Source organism: Corvus brachyrhynchos, unplaced genomic scaffold, assembly GCF_000691975.1.
Source record: "Corvus brachyrhynchos isolate BGI_N302 unplaced genomic scaffold, ASM69197v1 scaffold17, whole genome shotgun sequence".
In the NCBI taxonomy this organism is placed as follows: domain Eukaryota; kingdom Metazoa; phylum Chordata; class Aves; order Passeriformes; family Corvidae; genus Corvus; species Corvus brachyrhynchos.
Window position 1 is genome coordinate 17,091,869 of NW_008240046.1, and position 10,963 is coordinate 17,102,831.

Here is a 10,963-nt window from a genome sequence, read left to right on the forward strand (position 1 = left end):
TGTGGCTTTCCTGCACTTTTGGTTTTCCTCAACACCATAAAGACTTGGCAAGTGTAGAAGCCTCAGATACTGAAGTTTCAGTCTTGGCCTCCAACATGCTGCCAAGTGTGTTAAAGAACACAGTAAAACCCACATAAGCTCAGTAGTTTACTTTATAGGATACCAAGAGGTAAGCACTCTTACTGAAGGAAGGATTCAGTCCTGGGGCAATTCCCACGTTACAAAAACTTTGTCTCTGTGCTTTAAACTGTTGAAGATCTTTTTGTTTTCTTTTTAAACTAAGCAATCCTGGCTATGGTTTCAGCAAGACTTTTACTTGGTCTTACTTGCCTTGGTATTGCTGCAAGAAAATGCACACAGCCTGGACACAAACAGATGCAGGGCATGTCTCTTTTTAAAGGAAGCATTGTAACTCTGAAGGTATTATTAAAAATAAAGTAATCTTTTAAAACATTCTGAGAACATGTGTTCTGTGTTTCTGGGAAGAGTTTAAACGATTTTAAGACCTGTTTGGATGGTAAACACAGAACACTACAGCAATGTTTGAAATAGTTTATCCCCCTCTAAGTGAATATTAAAGTTCCAATGTGGACAGCCTCATCAGAAAATGGTATTCTTTAAACTGTATACATAAAGATCAAAGCTTCATAACTTGCTTGCATGTGTTGCCATTTTAGCAAAGAACAATCATGGGTGGGGATAGGGAATTACCAGCATCAGTTCTTACAATGTTTAAATCATATATACAAGCAATAGAAGACATTAGATTCTGAAGATGTGAAGATTGCTTTCAAATGTAGTAACATGATTAGTTAAGTAAGTGTGAAGGGGAAAGTAATAAAAACCAGCAGAACCACCGTCTCCCAGTCTTGAAAAGCCATCCAGAAACCCTAGTTTCTAAGCTAGGGTTTCTAGGCAGTTTTTGTTTTCTGGGAAGAAAACATACCCCACTAAAAAGCATAATGAAAAGGCAGAAACTCTGTGAAAATTATTGGAGTTTTCCCACAATAAAAGGTGCTGTTTTTATCTTTCTTCCTTCTTTTTTTTTTTTTGTGTATTATATTAAAATGCTTAGAAAATATCTAGCCAAGATTTTTATACAGTATGCTTCTTTGTCAGATGTGATCCATTGTGAAGCAAGTGGGAGAAATATGACAAAAGGGATTTTTTTGATACACATGCATAATCCTCCAGCTGTATGCATGCATCAGGCCATGACATCAGGCTACAGATTTTATGCATTACTGTCTATTATAAATACTTACAGCATGCTCATTATTTCAAACCAAATGGTTAAACAAGCACTGTTGTTTCCAACAGTACTTTAAAAAACTATCATAGCTAATTAAAGTTTTCCCTGGCAACAAAGTTATACAATATTTTATTTTGCCAAACAGAACCCAGTCATTCTAATGTGCACCCTATTAACCACACAAGAACAGGAATGGAGAGGCAACACAAGGTAGCAAAGATATTTTGAGCAAATAGTCAGTTGTGGCAAACAGGTCTGACTAAACAAAGCAGTAGTGTAGTTAGAAACGTGAAGGTGTTCAGGCTAGAAGTACATGCAAGTTTTAGTGGATCAATATTGACTTCAGAAAAAAAAAGAAAGGGGTAAGTGATTTAGTGATTACCGATACGGTTCAGTTTTTGTCTTTCTGCTTTCCTTCTCTCTCTTGGTCAAGGGAACCCTCTTCCATAGCATACTCCAATCCCACGCTCCTCTAGCAAACCCATCTTCGTCACCACCCCCTTGTGGCACAATCTTAAAAGTGTTGCCATCTATGACATCTATAAGCGGCACAGTGCATGTGGTTCTGCAGGGCGGCGCGCGGCAGGTGCGGGTATGGGCAAGGGCCCGCGTGGCACACGTGCACCGGCCGTGGTTCATGGGGAGAGAGGGGGGGAGGGAAAAATGACAGGGTTTAGAAAATTATTCGTTAGGATTCACAGTATGTAAACAGCTCTCTTTACCGATAAGGCTCAGTTTTATGTTTTCGTTTGGACTTTTCCTTGTGGCTTAACGGAATTCGTTTCCATAGCAAACTCCAGTCCCAGGCCCCTCTGGCAAAACCATCTTCATCCCCACCTTGTTGTGGCTCAATGGAATAATCATTCCCATCTATGTAATCTATTAGAGGTACAGTACATGTAGTTCTGAAACATTTATAGAAGGGAAAGAAAGAGCAAAATACAATTTCAGAAGAGTAATCTCTCTAATCTGAAATTTACACCATTAATTAAGTTTATAGAGCAGTGTATATAAAAAGTCACTTGTAAACATACTATTAAAAAATGAAGCCTCATTAGAAGAAAAAAGAGATGGTCTTTTCTTTACATTGCTTTAAGATGTTCTGAAAACAGAAAAATTAGGTCTGAGATGCTAATATATCAATTTGTTTATCAGTACATTTTCCTTTATGTGGACTTCTTGACATTGGTCTTCTAATAAAGCACTGCTGGAGGCAACAGAGGAGCCCTCAGAGGGCCAGGGTTCTCACAGTATTATTATTTCCTGTAATTTCTATTCGTATCAGATCTTAGCTGTCAACAAGTAAGATAAACTCTTAGCTTTTACTAGTGTTAACACAGATTTCCGTTATACTGTCCTATTCAAATGCCCTGAAAACCCAACCTCTAAGGATAAACAAACATTACTAGTGCTTTCCTAGAAGCAGTCTTCAGTAGAATTCTTCCTGTTTGGTTTGCAATACACTCCTCACTGCGATCTATCATGCACAATATTCACCAAGGTAAAAACATTATCTTGCTTTTCTCTCCACATTTTTCCAATGAGTTTCCCAGTGACCCAGGCTGGGGCACTTCCACCTTTTTAAATGAAGCCTCAAGAGATAGAGAAGGTGGGGGAAGAGAAATGTTAACACTATGCTGTTCTTTGAGGCAGAAGCAGCAGCAGGCTGCACCGTGGGCACCAGGGCATGGACAGAGGCTGCCAAGCACTGTCTGCTGGCACTGGGTGCCTCAGCATCTCTGGTCCTCCTGCAGCCTTCACCTTTATGGGCAGTGCTGGAGGATGCCCCTAAAGCTCCCTGTTCTCACCAGTCTTTCTTGTGTAAAACAGTAATACATACTCAATGGGAGCACACAAGCATTTCCATCTTCTCTCTAGTATCCTGGCCCAAATAGAGAATTGATTGAGTTACAGCCTTTAAAACACACAAAACCCAATTCTTCAAGGGAATTCTGGTAGCATGGCAGGTTAACAAATAGTTTTTAGGATTAAGCAGCTATTTTATGGGATTAAAGAGTTTAAACATGCACATGGTTTCCTAAACACACATATCACTGACCCCACAAGCTAAGAGTGCCGTAGTGCACAGCAACAACAGCATTTCAACAGCTGGAAGAAATGAAACCCCCGGGGATCTCTCTCCTCTGTCACCTCTGGCAGATCCCCCCTCACAGTGCAGGCACTTCCACCACAGACCCCTAGCAAGTGCCTGGGCTTGTGGCAGAGACAGGCTCAAGCCTGGCCTCGCTTTGCTACAGACAACGCTCCAAAGCACTTCAGAGGAAACAAATAAGACCATATATCAAGACCAAAGATGAGAAAGTTACAAACTCTTGAGATCACAGGGGCTTTAAACTCCCATTAAATCAAAACATTTATTGCTGCTTTTTCTCTACCAAAAGCCACAGTTTTTAAAATTGTTTTGTTCATTCATGCTCCTTATTCAGCTAGAATGGAACATTTCTATATTGGTGCCTCAGATCATTGTGAAAGACGAGTTATTTATAATCTACATTAGACAAAATATTCAGTATGCCTACTAAAATAAACTATCTGGAGATTAATTTGCCTGACTATATTCCTTCCTCATTATGTATCTTCTATGCTGGGAAATAAAATAATCATCATGCAAAAAATATTGATATAGTTTGATATAGATATAAAACATACTGCCTGTAGTTTGAAAAGTGAAGATTGTTACTGTGACCTTTTCTTCCTAAAAGGCCAGACACTGGAAATAACAGGGGAACATTACCTGTCCTTAGATATAGGAGCTATAAGTGGCGCATACCAATTAATTCCCACTTCACAATGGGCATCAAGGTAAACCAAAACCTTTGAAAAAAAAAAAAAAGGAACTTATATTTCTGTATACAACAGCATGATTTAATTAATCTTATTTACATTGAGATACATTCATATTTTAAACAAGAAAATGAAGACTAAATTAGTAAAATTAATCTCTTCTTAAAACAGTATCAATAATTCCCACATGTCTATTGAAACCACCACAACCTTTTCCCCCAAAAAAGAAAAAGAGACAGACTTGTGTGTGAACTGGCTCCTACCTGTCCAAGTTTAGCCTTCTGGGCTCCAATGCTTCTAGCTTGGATTAAACCTTCTCTCCTCTCATTTCGAAATACCTTTACAAGACCATTCCACTGCTTAATATAGTCATCCAGCCTCTCTTGTAAGTGTGCTATCAGATAACAAAGAAAAAAAAATTCGTTGAGGTCTAATAACAAAGTGTTTTGTACTCTTAATATAACCCCAAAAATATCTACAGAAATTTACAAGAACCTTTAATTCAACCACTCACAAACATTAAAACTGAGGAGATCAAGACCACTGACCTCATGGCACAGGTTTGTGTCTGGCACATCTGAAGAAAAGGCAGCTGCAGTGGTTGGCCACACCACAGGGAGCTGGGTGTACAACTCCCAGTCACTTCAACCTATCACATGGCTTTTAGGTTTTCATCTGTATTCCAAGCAGCCAGAGAAGTTTGTACTTCAGCACAAAGTCTTTCCTCATCAGATGATGTCACATGTACAGCTGAAGGCACCACTTTTCAGTTAAACATTTCCCTTGACTCACTTTCTGCCTCACAAAATTTTCTGTCAGTCTATTAATAATCTGGAAACCTGAGGCAGAATCTTACCATGCTCAAATTATTGCCCTCCTTCATCTAGACCTGTTCCCTCTTGTGGAGGTCCTATGATAATCTTCTAATGAAATTAGTGAGAATAATTGGAGGGCCAGCAGTGCATCATACTGAGGAGACAACAAACCTTTAGCCAAAGGGACTTCTATCAGTAAAGGGACGAGTCACCGCACAAGAATTAAGATGAGCTATGCTTAAATGGTTTCAGATTTGTATTTGCAGATTTGTATTTGTCTTTGCCAAACTTCTCTGGAAACCACATTCCTACCACACAATTTGAGAAACGAATTCTAGTGCTGCTTAACATTTTTGCCCAGATGATTCTGTTGAGAAAACTCATGAAGGCAGAATGGCTGGTAATCAGGCGCCTGCTGTTTGTGGCTACGCTGATTTAGCTACTGGTGTTTGTTAAAAATCTATTTTTATACTCAAAGGCTCAAAAGAATTGCCCACAGCTTCAGTTTCTCTCTGTCAGGAACCAAAATAAGCCACCTAATCTACAGCTGAGGCATCCATGCACTGGTTTGCTTTGCACCAGCTCCGAGGGGCTGATAGATGCCATGCCTGTGCTGATCTAACAGGAGGGGGGACATGTAGAGGTAGAAGCAGAAGGATGTCCCTTTCAGCAGCAACATGCCATTAGGTTACTTCAGCAGAAACGTTTTCTGCAACCTGAATGAAAATGATGAAGTCTGGAGACTTCTGCAACTTATGTTTCCATATGTTTTATATCCTTGTCAGCAGTATTAAAAAAATAGTTTGAACAAAAGCTACATGTAATTGAAAAGGAAATGGTGTTTCTTGGAAGTGAAGTTTCCAATATCAAAAATTCAGCAATTCTACCAAAGAAACAATCTTTTGAAATCACTATCTCTTGATACTCATATTATCCTTCCTCTCCACCTTTATAAAAGAAAAAGTTTTCTCAACCAAGTTTTATGCATTCTCCTTTCCCACACACATTTACAATTTCTTTTGTACATTCTTGTGCATTAGGAAAACTTCAAGGATATACAAATGTCAAACTAGAGAAAGAACAATTTTATCATATATGCTGTATAGAAGAATATGCCATGTAATAAATAGAGAATATATGATATGATAGCTGTGATATAAATTTTTATAGGATAAAATCAACAGAATTTTGAGGTCATACCGAAGTGGTACTAAGAGAATCTTTATACCACACCATTATTTATGCTGCAAATTCCAAGTATGTGTTACAGAAGGACTGTCAGGAATGTTTTAAAGATTTAAAACCTGAAGTTATTTCCAGCTCTCCTGCCTATGAGGCCAAATGTTTTAGTTATCAAATGTTCAACTATGTAAGGCTCACAGGGAGCTGTAAAAACCTGTCATATTGATTGTGTAAAGCTTTTCTACAGTACCAGTGTCAGGACTTTGCAGTCCATTATCTGAAACCATGCCAGGGTTAGCAGCAAGTGCTATTTCCCACAGGAAAGCTGAAATTTTCCTCCTTCCCATATTACAAAGCCTGCATGACAGTAGTGTACAAAATCCTGATACTTTTACAGATAAAAATACTGTTTGGCCAGCATTAAATTTTGTTCACCTAGAATGTGTATTTATGACATCTGTCAACAGCCTTACAGCAATCTGGTTTTTGTTCAGAAATGTATATTTTACCTCTCAAAATATTATAATCACAATCTGGCCTTCCCCTGTTTGAGTTCCTCTCTCAGGTCTGAGTGCATGATTAAAGCATGAATCAGTGTCTTTTAAATACACATGGTTTCTCCCAGCGATCTTAGGCACTGCAGATTACAAGGGGGGAAGAGGAGGAAAGCAGGCTTTTTTCCCCCTTCAACTCATGGACATCAGTTTGAGGACTAGAAAAGTGGTATCAGAGGTATCTTCCTAGAGCAGCTGCCTCCTGCCTCTGAGTACCCTGTACTGTAATACTATTAAAGTGGGGCTCTCAGCTCTAACACAAGCACTGATTAATGCCTCAGTTTCCCCATGGCAAGCACCATTACACAGGTTAATAAAAATACTGCTATCTGCCTATGCTCATTACTTCCCCTTGTCTCATGGGATGCTGCATCAGTAACAGGTAACAATAAAGAACATACAAGTAAACACAAAAGGTAGACAAAGCCATTAAATGCTACCAGGAACACTGGTATTTTTACTTCACAGCCACCCTTTACAGGTGCACAGGCTACAAAAGAAGTCCCAGCTGATTTTGGCCTCTATGCTTCAGAAAACAAGCAAGCTGGTGCCCAAATACGTAACAAGTGTTGGAGACCTATACACTCAACTGTAATTGTAGGAAGCTTTAGAAAATACAGTTTTATGAATTCTCACTGCCCTTCTAGAACAGCTGTTTTCTTCACACAGCTAGCACTCACAGAAGAATAAACTGCTTCTATTGAGAATACAGAAAAAAACAGGGGAAAAGAAACCCTGTTTGTAACAGCCTGGCCTCATTGACACTCTGGTAGAAATTGCTGCAACATTTCTTGTACTCTAACATGAATTAATACAGAGGTCTCCATAGAAAATGGAGATAGAATCATTCAATTAGCTTGGCAATCTTCTTGTTACTGTTCCCTTTGTGCTCTGACAAAGAAAAAAACGCCAGAGTAGAATTCAGCTCATATCTCTGCACAGTTCTCCACAGTCGAACCCTGCTGTTTGCAGAAGAGATTAAGGAAAGATTGTCATCCAGCAAAAAGATGGCTCCCACCTGACTTTATGCTAAGAATTATAATAAAAAGGACATTTTCCAAGCATTGCAACTGCTCCTCCCTGTAAGACATAACATATATAAGCTTCTATGAAGCTGTAACTCCCTCCTGATGAAAGAGGATTTCTCATAAGGACAGGCAGGGCTTTTTAGGAGTCAGCCTTTAGAAGTGTTTTCAACTGCTGTGCTCCATTTTAATTTCATATCACTTGAGAGGGTGGCAGCTAAGAAATAAGGATGGTCACATTGAGCATGTGCAAACATCTACCCAGTCCAGCACATGTGTCACTCAGCACTGGGCTACAAGAGTGTAAGGTGGTCTTTGCTAGGTGGAAAGGCAGATATGAAGTGTGCAGCCTGAAAGTAGGTGGGGAAGAAGAAAATCCTGTATCTGTGCTGTCAGCACGGCTCTTCTTCTTGAAAATGCAAAAAGCTACCAGCAGCTCTGCTGTGATCAAGAGTGTTTGTATTTTGCATCTCTCCTAACAACTGGAGAATTCTTCAGGCAGCTTGGCATGCTTTGCAGCCCATACTAGTTCATCCTTCTCTCTGGGGAGAAAGAAGTAGAGCAAGATCCTGCTCTCTTGGCCATTTTTCATCTAGAACATAATTTGAATTATTGAAATTAAGTTAATTATATTTACCAAGTAATAGCCTAAAGCAGTTTGAAGAATTATTATAGTGAACTAGTGCAATTGCAGCAAGGTGCTCAGAGCAATTCCAGTCCATGCTTGTCTTACCAGTCACTCATACCTGAGAAAACTGCACCTCGAGCTTTCTTTATTGAATTTTCTGATCTAAGAAAGTTATCTGGGAAATTAAAGTGTGAGAGATATAGAGGCAAGGGTCTGCTGGATCTTAGGTCCAGGCTAGCTGTGTCTGCTAATCATTCATTTATGAGCAGAAAGTACAAAAGTTTCGTATTTTTAAAAAAAAAAATCTTTAAAAATACTGCTTTTGTTTAAGAAATGTCATATATTGGAAAACTAGTACAAGTTGTTATGCCAGACAAACTCATTCCATGAACTACATATACATGGCACAGAGTCAGCTGCAAGTCATGTGAAACCCAAGTATTGAGACCTATCATTAGTAAAAAATCTGGGAAGTTTTCTAGACACAATCAGTGTCACAGTTACTTTATACAGCTAAGTCAATCCTTGAACAGCTCTGAAGGAAAGCTATGAGCCTAGCTGAAAAGCAAAAACACAGCATATGTCTGCTGACTGAATTATTAAAATTATATCCCTTAGGAGAGAAGATATTTTTGGTTTATAGCATGTGTGTATATCTAAGCCAAATTCTCAACAGCTGTTAAAGGATACAGAAGACTATAATTTAGCATTCAGTATCTTTATTAGACTAAGCCAAAACCAGTCCAGTTTATAATATAGGTAACTTTCCCTCTCCTGTTAAAACAAACTGAAAATGATATCTACCTATCTACAGGTATGACGCAAAAAATCACATACAATAACTATTTTTATAGTGACTTAAAAAAGGCAACCTCAACTATGTGATGAGTTCATTTTAAAATTTGTAGTGAATATACCCATGGAAAATAACTACCATGAGACTGGAGCTGGGTGAGGCCCAGATCACTTAATAAAAAGGAGAGTTTCAGAACAGTCATCTGTTTTCTGTGCCACTACACAACTCAGCTATTACGAAAACAAAGATGAGGGTATCCTGTGCTGTTGACCAAACTTGCCTGTGCTCAAAGCCATGATCAACATTGTCTAGAAGAGACTGTCTTCCCACACAATCAGAACGATGTTTTTATTTATCTGTCTACTCTTTTTCTCTGTCAACTTCTATTCAAGAACTATGCTGCAACAAAATCTTACAAACATGCAACTTTGATACACTATTTTGAAATTTGTGTAAAGTTTAAAATCAGTCCGATTTCCTCCGTCTCAATCAACTTATATCCCTAGGATACCACTTTCAGTTCCTCTCTGTATTCAGCCTTGTACTGCATTAACAGTGACGATACCACCATGAAAGGCAAAAACCCCCAGTGTATGCTTGTAAGAATCACAAATACAAGTACATGCATCCTGCCCACAAACCAAGATCAGAATGTAAGTTTTAAAGGAAAAAGAAAATCTTTGGAATTATGTTGATATGCAGGACTCAAAGAAAGGCAGAAATTAAAATGTATTTAAATTCTTAAAAGCTTCTCCCCCTTAATAAGAATCAATAAGCAGCTTAATGTGATGTTTAATTAAAAAGGGATGTTAGAAATGTAAAACATATTGAAAATTCATCAGAATAATTTGATAGTCTAGGTAGATTTTTATTGTAGTTAAAAAAAAGAGACATCTGGATTCCTATTTGCAATAAAGAAAGGAATTACTCCTAACAGGCTTAACTCAGACTCCTTTGATACTCTTCAAACTACTTGTTTTCACAAGAGCTAAGAGAGATACTAGGTATCCCAGCTTTCTTCTATATACTGCCCAAAAACTGTGGTACAGAACTGTGAAGAAGCAATCTTTTCTTCCATAGTCAACTCAAACCATGGCAGATAATAAATCAAAAGAAAAACTATTTCAGGAAAACAAAAACCCTTCCTTTTCTACAAGGAATGTGTTAATATTCCAAATGTACCTTTGTTGCTAAAATCATCAATCAGAACAATTTCTGCCAAGTATTTTCTTGGTGTTCTCTTAATGACACTGTGGACTGTCCTCATGAGTGTGGACCATCCTTCATTATGGAAGACGATGACAACGCTGGAGGTGAGCAGGTTATCATCATAATGCCAGTATTTGCATCTGTAAAAAGAGTTGATTTTATTAGTTTTCACATGCTGATTTACAGAACTGCTTAACAGCATCCTTCCTTGTGCAAATGAAATCTTCCCTGACAGCTTTCCTTCAGATTTAAGAGAGACAGGATACAAAAGGTAATACAGCTTAAGTGCATCACAGATACAGATAAAAATAAAAATAAATAAAAATAATAAAAAAAAAAGACCGTGTCAAGCACAAGTTTCAGACCTGGTCCAATTTCAGTGGGCTCCTTCCTTGAAAGATATGAAAACACATGGAGAAAAAAAAAAATACAAGAAAAGAGAGAGTTAAAAAAACCAAACAAAAATAGTGCAGACGACTCAGGTCTTTTTTACTGAGGGGTTAGAGATGATTTAGAAACAAGCAATATGAGTACTTCTGATACCTTCCACACTTTCCAATACCTCTTAATCACTTTTATCAACACTGGATTTAATTTGCAATTGTAATGTCCATTTCCCCGGTTGCATCCCTAAGTGAGACTGTTCACAGTCTCCCTCATTACAACCTGTCCAAGTATTTCCTTAACTTGAAGTTTC

The 10,963-nt window shown here is 38.2% G+C and overlaps 1 protein-coding gene across 2 annotated transcripts in view; it reads right to left on the reverse strand.

Annotated features, from left to right (window-relative positions):
• The window catches only part of GALNT7 (polypeptide N-acetylgalactosaminyltransferase 7), a 51,563-nt gene that overhangs the window by 14,853 nt on the left and 25,747 nt on the right, over positions 1–10,963 (reverse strand). The window contains exons 3-6 of one of the 2 annotated variants that reach the window (XM_017744323.1): positions 10,240–10,406; positions 4,321–4,451; positions 4,008–4,087; positions 1,975–2,157 (exon numbers count right to left, since the gene is read on the reverse strand). In XM_017744323.1, the coding sequence (XP_017599812.1) occupies positions 1,975–2,157; positions 4,008–4,087; positions 4,321–4,451; positions 10,240–10,406 (561 nt within the window). Of the gene's footprint in view, positions 1–1,634; positions 1,818–1,974; positions 2,158–4,007; positions 4,088–4,320; positions 4,452–10,239; positions 10,407–10,963 lie in introns of both variants that reach the window. The other variant, XM_017744322.1, reaches the window with a different exon arrangement.